The 19,389-nt window shown below is 40.5% G+C and overlaps 1 protein-coding gene across 1 annotated transcript in view; it reads left to right on the forward strand.

The window, feature by feature from the left end:
* The window catches only part of LOC137417514 (receptor-type tyrosine-protein phosphatase gamma), a 251,412-nt gene that overhangs the window by 208,399 nt on the left and 23,624 nt on the right, over positions 1-19,389 (forward strand). Inside the window, exons 26-27 of the mRNA XM_078769966.1 lie at positions 437-527; positions 12,277-12,353. Of these exons, the coding sequence (XP_078626092.1) occupies positions 437-527; positions 12,277-12,353 (168 nt within the window). The remainder of the gene's footprint in view (positions 1-436; positions 528-12,276; positions 12,354-19,389) is intronic.

Here is a 19,389-nt window from a genome sequence, read left to right on the forward strand (position 1 = left end):
GAACAATGTTACGTGGGATAACAAACAAGGCTAATTCCCTCAAACGTGCTGGCAGATGGGTCCTCTGACCTAACGTCCATCAGAGGGACGGCACACACCTTGATTCCTCACCCCGTCTACGGAACATCAGAATGACAGTTTATAGCTGTGTTCGGATTCAAACACCCAGGATGCATCTCAGAGGCAAACACACATACCTTTAAGAAATCCTGCCAGGCCGTAGATTTTCCACGTTGGACCAGAGCATTGTACCTTGGAAAATATCTTCCTCAAGTTTCAGACAAATAGTATGAGATTTGAGGTACCTGTCTGGGTTATAGGTGAAGGACATTATAGGTTGTGTAAATCTATACAGATTGCAGATGTAAAGGGAATAAAAACACCACGAGGAAGGTTTGATCAAAATTTTTTATGGCACTCTTTCTGGTTCTTCCAGGTATTGACGGAAACTCCAGCACATGTGCACTTTTCCAGCGCACAAAAAGAGTGTAACATCAGCAAGAACCGTAACTCGTCCATCCTGCCAGGTGAGATCGTAAGACTGGGCTCATTTAGTTGAAGAGCCTTGTTGTAATGTTAAAAATTAAGTCACTTATTCCGTTGCTTCTTATTCTAAAGGAGTATAACTAAATATTTAAGCTTTATGAAGAATGAAATACAACCCCTGCTTTTAAATTAAACTAGAACGACACTCTTTGACATCACGGCGTCGACCGAAATGCCTCCGCCCACATTATTACATGATTATAATACTTGTACCAAGTTTGATTTAAATCCATTCAGCTGTTCTCAATTTATCACATTTTTACCTGACATGACCTCTGACCTTTGACCTCGATGCCATAATCCAATCAGTTCATCTTTACATCATATATAGCTGTACCAAGTTCGCTCAAAATCCCATCACTTGTTCACAAGTTGGCATTGCAACATAAATTTTTACTTAACATGACCTCTGACCTTTGACCTTTGACTCCAAAATCTAATCAGTTCATCTTTACATCATTATACATACCTGCACCAAGTTTCGCTTGGATCCCTTCAGCCGTTCTCAAGTTATCGCAGTAAAAAAGTAATTGTAACTTAACTTGACCTCTTGACCCCAAAATGGAATCAGTTTATCTTTGCATCATAATATATAATTATACCAAATTTGGTGGATTAATCATCAATATGATTGCCATTCGTAGCCGAAGACAGCAGTTCACATGAGAATGCGAGCACCAAGGGAATGTGAATTTGTTTTTAGTGCAGAAGCTGCTCTCTCTCATGCACAGATTTATCCAATCTCGTCTTCAGTTGACTTACCCTTCCTCCCGTCCATGGTGCACTGAATCTTGTGGTGAGGCAGTTGCCCTGAAACAACTTGCCTTTGCATCTTGGAAGGCTAATCCAACTGAAGGCAATCTCAGTTCCTTCCACCAAGCTCGGAACAAGTGTGTGTCTACCCTCAGGAGTGCCAGGAAGCACAATCTCTCCACACTCAAGAATGAACTCTCAAACCTGTCTCCTTCCTCCAAATCCTGGTGGCGTCTGGTCAAATCCGTTTCTGGTGTTTGTTCCCCCTCCATCCCCTCCCTCACCTCAAATAGCTACACAGCTGACTCCGCATGTGACAAAGCCGAATGCCTCAATTCTGTGTTTGCCTCAAAATCTTGTGTCCCAAACCCATCTCTCTCTGTTCCCACCGTACCCAGTCAATATGCAGCTGCTCCTGGATTCTGTGTCCTTCTCTCATGATAAGGTGGAGAAGTTTTTATCAAACCTCGACTCTGATTCTGCAACTGGACCAGACGGCATCAGCCCACGGGTCCTAAAATCCTGCTCTGCCGCTCTATCTCACCCTCTCTCTGTTCTTTTCACCCTCTCTTTTGCTCAAGGTCATCTGCCAGCATCTTTGAAATCAGCAAACATTACCGCTTTACACAAAAAGGTGCAAAAACAGATCCTTGCAACTACAGACCAATCAGCCTGCTCCCAATAAACAGCAAGATCATGGAATCCATAATCACTTCTGATATTAACTCTTTCCTCTTCTCAAATTGCTTGATCTCTGATCATCAATTTGGATTCAGACCAGGTCACTCTACTCTGGACAGACGTCCCGGGTCTGCGTCCTCAATGCCAAACAGGAAATCGGAGCCGTCTCCCTTGACATATCTTGTCCCTTCGATATGGTCTGGCACCCCGCCCTGCTTACCAAACTCTCCTCATATGGTATCCATGGAAACCTCCACGCGTGGCTGGCGGACTTCCTCTCTAGTCGTAGTCAACGTGTGGCCCTGAATGGATTTCTCTCTTCTCCCCTTTCCGATTCAGGCTGGAGTTCCTCAAGGCAGTGTTCTGGGCCCTGTGCTTTTTCTGGTCTTCATCAATGATCTCTCCGACTCTCTGGAAAATCCTCCCTATCTCTTTGCTGATGACTGCACTCTCTGCCGCTCCATTCCTCATCCCTCAGATCGGCAGTCTGCAGCCTCCTCACTCTCTGCAGACCTGGACAAAATCACAGACTGGTCAAACAAGTGGAACATGTCTTTCAATCCTGACAAATCTCACACTCTTACTATGTCTCTCCGAAAAGACCATCTGGACAACCCTCCCATCTACTTTCTGAACAATCCTCTTGAAGAAGTTCTGTCACTCAAGCTTTTGGGTCTCACTATCTGCCATGATCTTTCCTGGGAAAACCACATTTCCAATCTGGCCTACAAAGCCAGTCGCCGACTGGGCATCCTCCGTCGTGCGAAGTCCTTCCTTTCCACACCTGAGCTCCTCACCACATACAGTCACGTGAAAAAGTAAGTACACCCCATGTAAAGTTTTGTCTTTTTCAACATATTTCAACATACAGCTATTTGATCTTCATTTCAACAATATTGACAGATAAAGGTGATATAATATAACAAATATCATGAAATATTTACATTTTGTAGTCCATTGTACAATTTAAATAAACATAAATGCAAATTTCGCATGTGGAAAAAGTAAGTACACCCCTACATTTATCACTACTTCAAATACCTAAAATTAGAATCAGGTGCACCAGCTCAGGTGCAAATGATTATAACATCGTTAGAGAGGATCTTGGAGGAACCTGTCTTATTTAAACCTCAGACATTTAGTTTGGTTTGCTCTTTGTTGTTGAAGGGTCAAGTGGCGTCATTCAAGGGCGAGGACTCATCTGCTCTTCGGCCATCTTCTCTCTCTCATTTCCTTCTACCTCCCGTTGTGATTGTGTTGTTCTCTTTCTCTCACCCCGTGCCCCTTCTCTCTGAAATCCGCCGCCCAACACTCCCCGCCTGTCCTCTACCCACGCCCTTCGCTCTCGACAGAAACCTCGTGGGAGACATAAAGCACGGAAAGAGCAGAGGGTGCAAGACCACTAAGGAGGCAGAAGAAGACATCGACTGCGATTGCGAAGTGAAAGACCCATCGACCAGGGTGTCAACAAGTCTCTTGAGCCCAGTCTCAAGTGTTTGAAGTTTTATTTCAACAACACAAAGGACAAACTGGGAAGAAGTTGAACACTTGCTCATTGTGTTGTGAGGATTATGCACACTTGACCACATTGAGACAACATTTGTGAAGAATCAGCACAAGCGTTGTGAGGATTTTGTGGTTATCAGCATCAAGTCAAAAGGATCAAATGGAGGCCGCCATTGAGAACAAACACAAGATCATTGACATCAATTTCACGATTCACACACGTACGGTCGTGATCATGCTTCTGCTGGAATTTCTTCAATTCTACATAGGCCACCGTATCTGACATCGGACACAGTTCCGCCTGCACGTTCGGACAGGAATTTGGCATTGGGTCAGGGTGCCGGCGATACCTCACCTACTCTTCACCAAGGACACCGTGGGATATTTAACGTCCAACATCTAATGCCAGCAGAGATAACTTTTTGAGATTCCTCGAGCGACGAGGCTTGCTTCGATCTCTCCACGGCATCAAAGTTTGAGTGTTTTCCCGTTCGTTTCTTTGTCAAATTTCCGCTGCGTATTTTGTTGTGTATGTGTTATTGTGTGTTTCTATTTGGTTTTGGTTTTGTAGTTGTTGCAAATTTGTGTGTAATTAGTCGTTTCTTTGTTTGCGCCTCGTGCGGCCTGGTGTCTCGTGCGGCCTCCTCGTCTCGACTTGTGCCCCGCCCCCTGTATCTCGTTTTTCTTTCACCTCTGCTCCTGCTTTCTCAAATCCACGTTCTCACTTAGAGACTTTTCCCAGATTGTTTTTCATGGCTTTGTTTAAATATTTATTTAAATATGTTTAAACCGCAGCCGTGATGCTGACGCCGCCCCCCCCCCCCCCCCCCAGAATTTCCATGTTTTAAACGTTTCCCAGTGTGTACCCTGGATAAGAATAGGTACACCGTATCCCTGCATGTCGTAAGAGGCGACTAAGAGGGTTGGCGTCAGGAAGGGCATCCGGCCATAAAAACATTGCCTCAAAAAGAGAACCATGACAATTACAACTACATGTGGGCAGGGTACAGCCCGAAGTGGAGATCGGTTTCTGAGGTTTGGGACATGGAATGTAGGGACAATGACCGGGAGATCAGGAGAAGTGGTGGAAGTATTGGTCAGAAGAAGAGTGGACATATGTTGTGTGCAAGAGACGAGATGGAAGGGAAGTGGTGTGAGAATGGTGAAGGGTAGGCAGGGACAGAAATACAAGTTTGTGTGGCAAGGGTGCCTGGAGGGCGTGAATGGTGTTGGTGTCCTATTTTCTGAGGAGTCTGTAGACAGTGTGGTGAGTGTGACTAGAGTGATTGATAGGTTGATGATGGTGAAAATGATGATTGGAAAGCTCTTGGTGAACGTTATCTCGGGATATGCTCCACAGGTTGGTCGAAGCGATGAAGAGAAGGACAAGTTCTGGTGTGCGATAGAGAAGCTGATGGAAAACGTGAAAGATGAGGAAGTTGTTGTGGTAGGAGGAGACCTAAATGGACATGTGGGAAGGAGTATGGATGGTTTTGACGGAGTTCATGGGGGTTACGGATATGGTGTGAGACATGGAGAAGGTGAAAGGATTTTGGAGTTTGCTGATGGAGCTGATTTGTTGATTTGTAATACTCAGTTCCAGAAAGAGGATAATAAGCTTGTTACATACACGTCAGGTGGGTCGACGACAACCGTTGACTACCTGATGGTGCGTAGGCGAGATAGGGGGCACCTCCGGGACACAAAGGTGATCCCGGGGGAGGAGGCTGTTTCACAGCACCACTTGGTTGTCTGCGACGTAAGGGTGAAAGGTGCAAGGAGAGCTCGGTGGGTGAAGTACCAACCGAGAATGAAGGTGTGGAGGTTGAAAGAGGTGACAGTAAGGGAGGCATTAAAAGAGAGGCTGAGTAGGGTAGAGGATGATGTGGTTGAGCTTGAAAGTGGATGGATGTCAATGAAAGCTAGTCTGTTGGGAGCCGTTGGTGAGGTATGTGGATGGACAAAAGGACCACAGAGGCACTCGGAAACATGGTGGTGGGAAGATGAAGTTGGAAAGAGGATTGACAAGAAGAGGAAGAAGTTCAAGGAGTGGCAGAAGGCGAAGGGTACGGGAGCAGAAACAGCAGAGCATGAAAGTTATAAGGCAGCCAGGAAGGCTGCAAAGAAAGAGGTAGCAAAGGCGCAGGAGGCATGTAGGAAAATGTTCGGAGAACGCTTGGATTCGGAAGAGGGTCAGAAAGCAGTATTCAGGATTGCAAAGCAGATAGCGAAAGAGAGGTGTGATGTGATGGGGGTGAGTTGCTTGAAGGATGAAGTGGGACAAATCGTTGTCGACCCAGATGGAATTAAAGGAAGATGGAAAAGATATATGGAAATGCTGTTGAATACAGAGAATGAATGGGATGGCAACATAGAGAGTAACCCAGTTTTAGGACCGGCAGAGAAGATAACTGAGAAGGAAGTTGAGGAAGCGATAAAAGCAATGAAGGGTAGAAAAGCGGGAGGGCCGACGGGAGTTGTGGGAGATATGTTGAAGGCAGCAGGAAGTTGGGGTGTGAAGAGAATGACAGAGATCTGTAATCTGGTGGTGAAAGAAGGCCGCATTCCAGTGGATTGGGCACTGAGTACCCTCGTCCCTCTATACAAGGGGAAAGGTGACCCTCTGGAGTGTGGCTCGTACCGAGCGATAAAGTTATTGGAGCATGGAATGAAGGTATTGGAAAGGGTGTTGGAGAGGAGGATAAGGAAGAAAGTGAAGATCGACGAAATGCAGTTTGGATTCATGCCAGGAAGAGGAACGACAGACGCGCTTTTCATTGTGAGGCAGTTGCAGGAGAAGTACATGGAGAAGAGGAAGAAGTTGTTTCTTGGGTTTGTTGATCTGGAGAAAGCATTCGATCGGGTTCCACGCAAAGTATTGACATGGGCATTGAGGAAGTTAGGAGTGGAGGAATGGTTCATCAGAGTCGTGATGGCAATGTACAAAAGAGCGCGCACAGCTCTAAGGACGAAGGATGGGAACAGTGGTGAGTTTGAGGTGAAGGTGGGAGTGCATCAGGGGTCGGTACTAAGTCCACTACTATTTGTAGCTATGATGGAGGTGCTGGCTCAGAACGTAAAGGAGGGTTTACCGTGGGAGTTGTTGTATGCAGATGATCTGGTGTTGATTGCGGAAAGTATGGATGGACTGAAGGAAAAGATGAACACGTGGAAGGAATGTCTGGAGACAAAAGGTCTGAAGGTGAATATCGGAAAGACGAAGGTGATGGCAAGTGGTAAAGCATGTGGTGAGGTGGAAAGAACTGGGAAGTGGCCCTGTGCTGTGTGTAGGAAGGGTGTCGGAGTGAACTCCATTCAGTGTACAATGTGGGCTGAGTGGGTTCATCAAAAATGTAGTGGTCTGAGAGGGTTATTAACCGGTGTGGCAGCTTATTTTTTTTTTTTTGTATACATAATCGAGGCTCGTGAAAGAGCTAACATTTATCACACAAACAAATCAAACAGACAAACAAACAAAATATATAAAAAGGGGAGCAGTAGACTAGATGGGGAGAGAAGAGGAAGCACATAAACACAACATTTGTGAGGGACATCGGGAATGTGTGGGAGGGAGAGGGCTACATTCAAATGTAAGGTGTGCACAGAGGGAGCTGCAGATGGAGGAAATGTTGAGTTGGATCTTGGAGACGGCGTGAAGCTGGAAGGTGTGAAAACATTTTGCTACCTCGGAGACATGCTGAATGGAGAAGGTGGATCAGACTCGGCAACGGTTGCTCGAGTGAGATGTGCATGGAAGAAGTTTCGGGAATTGAGTGGCGTGCTGATGCTGAGGGGAGTGTCGTTGAAGCTGAAGGGAAAGGTGTATGCTGCATGTGTGAGAAGTGTTATGATTTATGGGAGCGAGACATGGGTAATGAACGTAGAGCAGCAACGAAGGTTGGAAAGGGTGGAAATGCGAATGGTTCGACAGATGTGCGGAGTATCGTTGAGAGAGAGGAAGACAAATGATGAATTGCAAAAGATGATGGGAATAGAGCCTGTGGTTGATGCTGTGAAGAGGAACAGGTTGAGATGGTTTGGTCATGTGTTGAGGAAGGATGAAAGTGACTGGTTGAGAAGAGTGATGGAAATGAATGAAGAAGGAAGTAGAAGACGGGGAAGACCGAGAAAGACTTGGCTAAAGATGGTGGAAGAAGAAATGCGGGCAAGGGGGTTAACAAGGAGAGATGCAGAAAATAGGGCAAAATGGAGAAGATTGTCATGGGGACCGCAAGACTAACCCCCGCTCTAGCAGGGAAAATGGCCTTTAAAATGCATGTTGTTGTGTTGTTGTTTGTTGTTGAAGTGTGCGGCGTCACAATGCATAGATCAAAAGAGCTCTCTGAGGCCTTCAGAAAGAAGGTTATAGATGCCTACGAGTCCTGGAAGGGATTTAAAAAGATCTCCAAACAATTTGAAATCAATCATGCAACTGTCTGGAAGATCATCTACAAGTGGAGAAGATTCCAAACAACTGCCAACTTGTTCAGGCCAGGCCGCCCCAGCAAGTTCAGCCTGAGAGCAGACCGCAAGATGCTGAAAGAAGTCTCTAAGAACCCCAGAATGTCATCACGGGACCTACAGGTAGCTCTTGCCACTGTTGATGTCAAAGTGCACGAGTCTACCATTAGAAAGAGGCTGCACAAATATGATCTACATGGGAGGTGTGCCAGGAGGAAACCTTTGCTGTCCAGAAAGAACATCAGGGCAAGACTAAAGTTTGCCAATGAACACCTGGGCAAAGGCCAACACTTCTGGAACAATGTGCTCTGGACAGATGAGTCAAAGGTAGAGCTATTTGGCCACAGTACCAGAAGACATGTTTGGTGTAAACCAAAGACAGCATTTGACCACAAAAACCTGATACCAACTGTAAAGCATGGTGGTGGAAATATTATGGTTTGGGGCAGCTTTGCTGCATCAGGGCCTGGGCAGCTCACCATCATATAATCCACTGAATTCTTCATTGTACCAGAGGGTGCTTGAGGATAATGTGAGGCCATCTGTCGGAAAGTTGAAGCTCAACCGAAGGTGGACCTTGCAACATGACAATGACCCTAAACATACCAGTAAATCCACCAAGGAATGGCTGAAATAGAAAGAAATGGAGGGTTCTGGAATGGCCAAGTCAAAGCCCGGATCTAAATCCCATCGAGATGTTGTGGGGGGATTTGAAACGAGCTGTGCATGCAAGAAACCCCTCAAACATCGCACAGCTGAAATAATTCTGCATGGAGGAGTGGGCAAAAATTTCTCCCATTCGATGTCAGAGACTGGTAGACAGTTATAAGAAACGCCTACTTGAGGTTGTTTCTGCCAAAGGGGGCAATACCACCTATTAGAGCCAAGGGTGTACTTACTTTTTCCACATGCGAAATTTGCATTTATGTTTATTTAAATTATACAATGGACTACAAAATGTAAATGTTTCATGATATTTGTTATATTATATCACCTTTATCTATCAATATTGTTGAAATGAAGATCAAATAGCTGTATGTTGAAATATGTTGAAAAAGTCAAAACTTTACATGGGGTGTACTTACTTTTTCACGTAACTGTACAAGGCTTTCATCAGCTGCTCAATGGAATACTGCTCGAGGCTCGTGCTCCTGCCTCACACCTCGCTTGGCTTCACATGGTTGAAACCAAAGCATTCAGAATCATTGAAATCTCCCGCGATGAAGGTCATTCTGAGGGCCTTTCTCTCTCTCACCGCAGGCAGGTTGGTGGTCTTTCTATCATCTACCGACTCCTCTCCGGCCTGGCCCCCCCCCCTGCTCTGTCTGTGCTCTGCCTCCCAAATATTCCTGCAGGATGCACAAGATCTGCCAGCAACCCTCTTATGGTGAAACTGCCAAAATCAAGACTCTCTGCTTCCCTTCACTCTTTCATTCCTCTTTTTCCCACCTCTGGAACAAACTCCCACACTCTGTTCAATCCCTCTCCTCCCTCCAGGTCTTTAAAACAGCTGTTCACCACCATCCATCCATCCATGTACAGTGCATTCAGAAAGTATTCAGACCCCTTCACTTTTTTCACATTTTGTTATGTTGCAGCCTTATGCTGAAATCGTTTAAATTCATTTTTTCCCTCATCAATCTACACTCAATATCCGATAATGACGAAGAGAAAACAGGATTTTAGAAAGTTTTGCAAATTTATTAAAAATAAAAAACTGAAATATCACATTGACATAAGTATTCATACCCTTTGCTATGACACTTGAAATTTAGCTCAGGTGCCTCCCATTTCTCTTGATCATCTTTGAGATGTTTCCACACCTTGATTGGAGTCCACCTGTGGTAAATTCAATTGATTGGACATGATTTGGAAAGGCACACACCTGTCTATATAAGGTCTCACAGCTGACGATGCATATCAGAGCAAAAACCAAGCCATGAGGTCGAAGGAACTGCCTGCAGAGCTCAGAGACAGGATTGTGTCGAGGCATAGATCTGGGGAAGCCTACAAAAAAAAATCTCTGCTGCATTGAAGGTTCCCAAGAGCACAGTGGCCTCCATAATTCTTAAATGGAAGAAGTTTGGAACAACCAGGACTCTTCCTAGAGCTGGCCACCTGACCAAACTGAGCAATCGGGGGAGAAGGGCCTTGGTAATAGAAGTGACCAATAACCCGATGGTCACTCTGGCTGAGCTCCAGAGATCCTGTTTGGAGATGGGAGAAACTTCCAGAAGGACAACCATCACTGCAACACTCCACCGGTCTGGGCTTTATGGCAGAGTGGCATTTTATCAATCTTAACTCTCCCCCTTTTCCTCGTGTCTCTCCTCTTCACTTTTCTTCTTCTATCTCCTCTCCTCCTTATTATCTTCACTTTTCCTCTCCTCTACTCTCTTTCCTTTTTCTCCTCTTTGTTCTCTCTCCTTTTTGTCTTCCCTTTATTGGGGGATTTATTTTATTTATTTATTGCCTCTTTTCCCTCCTACATTTTTTATCCTGCTCACCCAAAGCGAAAAGCAGGATTAAGCAATTGGTTGACTTTGTGTGTCTGTCTGTCTACAAATGGCAGTTAATGATCAAGGAACAGCTTCATTTAAATTCAGTTATATTTTGAACACAAATCGGAAAGCAAATCTGCAGTTTCGCAGTACTTTGGCTCTGAATTCGTCCCGATTGTCAAGATATTAATTTTCCCGATCATCCCGATCATCAAGATATGTCAATACATATCTTCACAAAGACATATCTTCACTTCACATACAATACACTTCACAAAGACAACAACCCTTTGTGAAGATATTAATTGTAATGTCAATTGGTTATTTAAGTTATTTACTCTAACCCTAACAACTCGGTTTTGAGTGGAGTGCTTGCTTGAGTGCTAAAGCCACTTGGCGAGCGCTCTATAAGAAACTTGATAATTGAACACACCCCTGGTCATGTGGAGAGGAAAGCTGATTTGCGGGGTATACCTGTGTATGAGTTATACGTGCCTGAAATTTCCATGGAGAACTTTTATCCCCAGGTGCGGGTATACCAGTGTGCGAGTTATACATGCCTGAAATTTTCCGAGAGCACTTTTTTCCCCAGGTGCGAGGTATACCTGGGGACGGATTATTTGCGTGAAAATATGGAAATTATATTTTAATTTTATTGCCATTTTTACATAAGATTCAATGACTTTCTGATCTTTCTTTATAATTCCCCACTGCCAGGTCTTACTGGTGCATTTATTTGATGCAGGTGTTCATTCACCCTCATCGTGAATTGCTCAACTTGAAATTAGAAAACATTGTTCTCATGACTCACATGATAGGCCAGATCTGGATTTGGACCTGAACCAAAATCTAACCGGCTTGTTCTTATCACCGAACCAACTCATCCACCAAGATTTGTCATAACTCGTCCATAACTTTTTAAAATATCATGTTATATATCTCTTTTCACCCGATCACTCAATGGTGAAGAATCACTTCAAAAATTAAATTATTCTCATATCTGAATCCATATTCAGATCTTCACCAAAATCAAATCGATTCGTCCTTGTCACACACCCAACCTGTCCACCAAGTTTCGTCACCTGACATGAGAACAATGACATTTTGTCATTAAGTGAGTCAAAACCTTTTGATGCGAGATAAAACATTCCTGATTTAAAATCTGTCTGCAGCAATACTCACTCTTAACTATCTCCACAATGAGTCTGGCGTGATCGATAGTTACCCTCTCGAGCTTACGTTGGGCAACCACCAAACTAAAGGATAACTGCATCTTATGGCGAGTAAATGCCATTAAAAGGAAACATGTAAACCTGCAAACCATACAAAGTACCTGATTCCTTGCTTTCGAGCTCACACATTAAGCATCAGTTTTAAATGATTGGGATGAGTCATCTCTGATCTTTCGTTTGGATCGAAACCCTCTCTCAGCAATGGCTGGAGACTCAATCTCAAAAGGTGTTCCTGTCAATGGAATCCTCTCATCCCATCTCACAGTGGAGGCTGGAGTTCCAAAGGCAGGGTTTTCCTCTTTCATGAGCCTCGATCTTGTAACGCAAAAATAATTCTGAAACATATTTATTTGTTGTTCGGAACTGCATTGGCATCATAGAGAGGTTTCCATTGGTGGAGATGTGTGCCAGTTGATGGAGTTTGTGTATAACGGAGAGATCACTGTCGTAAAAGGTTTTTATTTTATTTCAGATACTCTTTTTATATACATTTGATGGCATGTTCTTTTTGTGGAATGCTCAGTAGAAAGATCGAATAAATGATTGGTTGATTTTAAAATGACTCCTATTGATATTGATCTTGGATGTGTGCACAGCGGAATCGTCACAGGTCGAACTGTCAACGTTGCCCAAGGAGGACGGTGCCGACTACATAAACGCCTCGTTTGTCATGGTACTCGACACCATTTTCCATTTAATTTTTTTTTGTGACAGATGTGCTGTTTATTTAAATCGGTGGTTCCCAAACTTTTTTTTTGTCCTTGACCCAAAATTTGAAAGCGCATTCGTCTCGCAACCCAAATGGTACCGGTACCTACTTGGCACCAATACCTGCGATAAAAATTGTCGGAGAAAACTCTTGCGACATGAAAAACCCCCTGAACAAATGGGATTTTGAGCGGGGCTATTCAAGTTTGGGTCACAATCCTGGATTTGGGTACCCCTGATTTCAATAAACAGCGAGTATTGAAAAAACAAGAAGAAAAAGACATAAAATGTAACAGCCCCCATGGTTTTAGTACTTTTGCTGCAAGTTAAAGGCTGTCAGTTGGCCATCTTTGGTCACATTACAAAGCAAAATCTTCTGCATATGTATACTCATGTATTTTCCTTATGCTAAGTTTGAACAAAATCGGTCCATTACGTCGAGAAATGGTTGAGGATATGTTTAAGTAACAAAATGGCCGCCAGTCCGCCATCTTGGATCTGATCGCGAAAAAAATGACGTGCATATGTATCCCATCATTCGTTTTCTATGTGCCAAGTTTGAACATGATCGGTAAATGCATGTCCGAGAAATTGATGGGACGTGTTCAATATTGGGGTTTTTGCAACTAAAATGGCCACCAGTAGTCTACCAGTCGGCTATCTTTGATCAGATTGCAAAATAAAGTGAGCTGCACGTGTATGCCGTCATATGCTATGCACGTGCCAGGTTTGAACAAAATCGGACCATGCATGTTCAGGAAATGGTTGGGGACACGTTTTTAAGTAACAAAATGGCCACCAGTCGGCCATCTTGGATCTGATGTCGAAACAAAATGACGTGCATATGTAAGCCATAATTCATTATCGGTGTGCCAAGTTTGAACAATAACTGTAAATACATGTCCAAGAAATGTTTGAGAACGTGTTCCACATCTGGTGTTTTTAAACTAAAATGGCCGCAAGTCGGCCATCTTTGAATGCATCGCAAAACACGATGATATGCATATGTATACCATCATGTATTGTCTTTGTCGCAAGTATGAACAAAATTGATTAATACATCTCCGACATATGGTTGCCGACGCACAGACGGACAGACGAGACTCCATCCATAAGCCCCCGTTTCGGACTAAGTCCAACGGGGGCTAATAAAACCCTGGTCAAGTGCACAAGACCCATTTGTTGTACTTGAGGGACTTACAATTAATTATTTCATCAAGCCATTTATTTCATCTAGTTCCATTTCTAATTCCAATTGAATACTCCCTTTTGAAACACCATGGGTCATAGAGTAAGGTGGTTACAAAGCTTATGATGCTCTAAGGGTTTAGAGCGGTAAACATTGCACTTGTGCCACAAACAGGGTTTATAATTTACTTTACTGTAATGCTCGTCATTGAATATGTAGCACCTGTAAGACGGAGCACCGATCGATGCTGCCGAAGCATTTCATGGTAAGAGATATGCCGAGAGCGTTGCCATTGCCACCCAGCAGTAGTGAGAGCAGGGATTTGTTACTTGCCCAGCATACCAGCACGTGATGGGTCACTTTTCAAAATTCCACCATGAGGTCTTTTACATCCACCAAGCAAGCACTCTCCCAATAGATAGTTACCTCCTCCCATACCTCCTTCGAAAGGGCAGCAGACTCCATGAAGCAATGCCTCAAGGTGGTCTGTAGTCCCTTCTGTAGAAGCTCAAGCAATGTCTAGTCCCAAGCAAGGCAGCTCAAATACTACTAAACTGCTCAAATACTACTTAGATGTTATTACTCTGATCTATCATATCAGGCCTAGTACCATAGGAGTGCCTCCTCCTGTGGATTTTTTTTAAATGATGATAATGACATCATCGGTCGTGTGTATGGGCGCCATATTGGAAAACCCGAAAAACTTTCCACCCCTATATATCTGAAACCGCTCCATGGAAGCAATTGAAAGGTGGCTCCTTGTAAAGAAAGTACTCCCCATGGCGAATAACATATATTAATGATGATGTCATAGGTTCCTTCATTATGACGTCTTAAATCGACAAGTAGAACACTTCATCCAATCAGTAAGAAATTTCTTGTGATCAACACAAAATTGGTCAGAAATTTTTTTGATGACGTCATCGGTCACGTGGTTCCGCAGCCATATTTTTATGGTATAGCCCATAGGGCAATGCTGTCTGGAACAGTGTTTGTCTGTTCATCCGGTATATGTATGTATTTCCCTCACAAATGTCCAATCAGAGCTGAGGGTCTTGTCACATGACAGGGGGACAGCAGATCCTCCACTCAGCAAATCCAAGGAAGCTTCTTGGATACGCTGTTGTTAGACTATCGGTCTTGTTTTTTTTTCTTTTAAATGATACTGTGTGATCTTTACCCACAATAAATCGAAAGGAGACAGAACAACAGGCCTAACACCATATCTGAAAGATTGTGCTCTGACATACAAGACCAGTGAGTTCATGCCAGAAACCCCTTCGTACCAGAACATGACTCCATTTTTGCTTATCACACGTAATATGTACATGACACCACGATGGCATCACAAGGGGAAATGGCTTTGGAGTACACAAGCTGCTCGTTCATGAAAAATAATTACAAATGCATTTAACACTTTACCATTCCTTCACCGCCCAAGTAGGTTCGGGTAGGAAATTGCATCTTGACCACGATGCCAGTGATAAATCTGACTCTTCGTGGAAAGACACCATATGATAATTAACATCCACCGGCTAATGACGGCAGACAGACGGGTTTAAAGGGGTTTATTATTACTCTTAAATGGGTTTGTTATTACTCTCAAATGGGTTTATTATTACTCTTAAATGGGTTTGTTATTACTCTTAAATGGGTTTGTTATTACTCTTAAATGGGTTTGTTATTACTCTTAAATGGGTTTGTTATTACTCTTAAATGGGTTTGTTATTACTCTTAAATGGGTTTATTATTACTCTTAAATGGGTTTGTTATTACTCTTAAATGGGTTTATTATTACCCTTAAATTGGTTTGTTATTACTCTTAAATGGGTTTATTATTACTCTTAAATTGGTTTGTTATTACTCTTAAATGGGTTTGTTATTACTCTTAAATGGGTTTATTATTACCCTTAAATTGGTTTGTTATTACTCTTAAATGGGTTTATTATTACTCTTAAATGGGTTTATTATTACTCTCAAATGGGTTTGTTATTACTCTTAAATGGGTTTGTTATTACTCTTAAATGGGTTTATTATTACTCTTAAATGGGTTTGTTATTACTCTTAAATGGGTTTGTTATTACTCTTAAATGGGTTTGTTATTACTCTTAAATGGGTTTGTTATTACTCTCAAATGGGTTTGTTATTACTCTTAAATGGGTTTATTATTACTCTTAAATGGGTTTGTTATTACTCTTAAATGGGTTTGTTATTACTCTTAAATTGGTTTGTTATTACTCTTAAATGGGTTTATTATTACTCTCAAATGGGTTTATTATTACTCTTAAATGGGTTTGTTATTACTCTTAAATGGGTTTGTTATTACTCTTAAATGGGTTTATTATTACTCTCAAATGGGTTTATTATTACTCTTAAATGGGTTTGTTATTACTCTTAAATGGGTTTATTATTACTCTTAAATGGGTTTGTTATTACTCTCAAATGGGTTTATTATTACTCTTAAATGGGTTTGTTATTACTCTTAAATGGGTTTATTATTACTCTTAAATGGGTTTGTTATTACTCTTAAATGGGTTTATTATTACTCTTAAATGGGTTTGTTATTACTCTTAAATGGGTTTATTATTACTCTTAAATGGGTTTATTATTACTCTTAAATGGGTTTGTTATTACTCTTAAATGGGTTTGTTATTACTCTTAAATGGGTTTGTTATTACTCTTAAATGGTTTGTTATTACTCTTAAATGGGTTTGTTATTACTCTCAAATGGGTTTATTGTTACTCTTAAATGGGTTTGTTATTACTCTTAAATGGGTTTATTATTACTCTTAAATGGGTTTGTTATTACTCTCAAATGGGTTTATTATTACTCTTAAATGGGTTTGTTATTACTCTCAAATGGGTTTATTATTACTCTTAAATGGGTTTGTTATTACTCTTAAATGGGTTTATTATTACTCTTAAATGGGTTTGTTATTACTCTTAAATGGGTTTATTATTACTCTTAAATGGGTTTGTTATTACTCTTAAATGGGTTTGTTATTACTCTTAAATGGGTTTGTTATTACTCTTAAATGGGTTTGTTATTACTCTTAAATGGGTTTGTTATTACTCTCAAATGGGTTTATTATTACTCTTAAATGGGTTTGTTATTACTCTTAAATGGGTTTATTATTACTCTTAAATGGGTTTGTTATTACTCTCAAATGGGTTTATTATTACTCTTAAATGGGTTTGTTATTACTCTCAAATGGGTTTATTATTACTCTTAAATTGGTTTGTTATTACTCTCAAATGGGTTTATTATTACTCTTAAATGGGTTTGTTATTACTCTTAAATGGGTTTATTATTACTCTTAAATGGGTTTGTTATTACTCTCAAATGGGTTTATTATTACTCTTAAATGGGTTTGTTATTACTCTTAAATGGGTTTATTATTACTCTTAAATGGGTTTGTTATTACTCTCAAATGGGTTTATTATTACTCTTAAATTGGTTTGTTATTACTCTCAAATGGGTTTATTATTACTCTTAAATGGGTTTGTTATTACTCTTAAATGGGTTTATTATTACTCTTAAATGGGTTTGTTATTACTCTTAAATGGGTTTGTTATTACTCTTAAATGGGTTTATTATTACTCTTAAATGGGTTTATTATTACTCTTAAATGGGTTTATTATTACCCTTAAATGGGTTTGTTATTACTCTTAAATGGGTTTATTATTACCCTTAAATGGATTTATTATTACCCTTAAATGGGTTTGTTATTACTCTTAAATGGGTTTATTATTACTCTTAAATGGGTTTATTATTACCCTTAAATGGGTTTATTATTACTCTTAAATGGGTTTATTATTACCCTTAAATGGGTTTATTATTACCCTTAAATGGATTTATTATTACCCTTAAATGGGTTTGTTATTACTCTTAAATGGGTTTATTATTACCCTTAAATGGGTTTATTATTACTCTTAAATGGGTTTATTATTACCCTTAAATGGGTTTATTATTACTCTTAAATGGGTTTATTATTACCCTTAAATGGGTTTGTTATTACTCTTAAATGGGTTTGTTTTTACTCTCGAATGGGTTTGTTTTTACTCTTAAATGGGTTTATTATTACCCTTAAATGGGTTTATTATTACTCTTAAATGGGTTTATTATTACCCTTAAATGGGTTTATTATTACTCTTGAATGGGTTTGTTATTACTCTTAAATGGGTTTGTTATTACTCTTAAATGGGTTTATTATTACCCTTAAATGGGTTTGTTATTACTCTTAAATGGGTTTATTATTACCCTTAAATGGATTTATTATTACCCTTAAATGGGTTTGTTATTACTCTTAAATGGGTTTATTATTACTCTTAAATGGGTTTATTATTACCCTTAAATGGGTTTATTATTACTCTTAAATGGGTTTATTATTACCCTTAAATGGGTTTATTATTACCCTTAAATGGGTTTATTATTACCCTTAAATGGGTTTGTTATTACTCTTAAATGGGTTTATTATTACCCTTAAATGGGTTTATTATTACTCTTAAATGGGTTTATTATTACCCTTAAATGGGTTTATTATTACCCTTAAATGGGTTTGTTATTACCCTTAAATGGGTTTGTTATTACTCTTAAATGGGTTTGTTTTTACTCTTAAATGGGTTTATTATTACCCTTAAATGGGTTTATTATTACTCTTAAATGGGTTTAGTATTACCCTTAAATGGGTTTATTATTACTCTTGAATGGGTTTGTTATTACTCTTAAATGGGTTTGTTATTACTCTTAAATGGGTTTATTATTACCCTTAAATGGGTTTGTTATTACCCTTAAATGGGTTTGTTATTACTCTTAAATGGGTTTGTTTTTACTCTTAAATGGGTTTATTATTACCCTTAAATGGGTTTATTATTACTCTTAAATGGGTTTAGTATTACCCTTAAATGGGTTTATTATTACTCTTGAATGGGTTTGTTATTACTCTTAAATGGGTTTGTTATTACTCTTAAATGGGTTTGTTATTACTCTTAAATGGGTTTGTTATTACTCTTAAATGGGTTTGTTATTACTCTTAAATGGGTTTATTATTACTCTTAAATGGGTTTGTTATTACTCTTAAATGGGTTTATTATTACCCTTAAATTGGTTTGTTATTACTCTTAAATGGGTTTATTATTACCTTCGCAAAAGCGGAAGGTTATGTTTTGATCGCTGTGTATTTATTTGTATGTCTGTGTGTGTGTGTGTGTGTATGTTATTCGCATAACTCAAAAAGTATTCAACCGAATTGCATGAAATTTGGTGGGATGATTGGTTATTATACGGGACACATTTGATTAGATTTTGGGAGCAATCGGGTCAAAGGTCAAGGTCAAGGTCACGAAAAGGTCAAAATCGTATTTTTGTTGTTCTGTTCCCTACACTCCCATGCCAAGTACAGAACAGTAGCTGCGGCGAAGGTATGCGCTCTACCGAGTGCCCGTTCTAGTTACCTTCGCAAAAGCGGAAGGTTATGTTTTGATCGCTGTGTATTTATTTGTATGTCTGTGTGTGTGTGTGTATGTTATTCGCATAACTCAAAAAGTATTCAACCGAATTGCATGAAATTTGGTGGGATGATTGGTTATTATACGGGACACATTTGATTAGATTTTGGGAGCAATCGGGTCAAAGGTCAAGGTCAAGGTCACGAAAAGGTCAAAATCGTATTTTTGTTGTTCTGTTCCCTACACTCCCATGCCAAGTACAGAACAGTAGCTGCGGCGAAGGTATGCGCTCTACCGAGTGCCCGTTCTAGTTACTCTTAAATTGGTTTGTTATTACTCTTAAATGGGTTTATTATTACTCTTA

The sequence above is a fragment of the Myxine glutinosa genome, chromosome 1, assembly GCF_964187855.1.
Source record: "Myxine glutinosa chromosome 1, kmMyxGlut1.1, whole genome shotgun sequence".
Lineage (NCBI taxonomy): Eukaryota > Metazoa > Chordata > Myxini > Myxiniformes > Myxinidae > Myxine > Myxine glutinosa.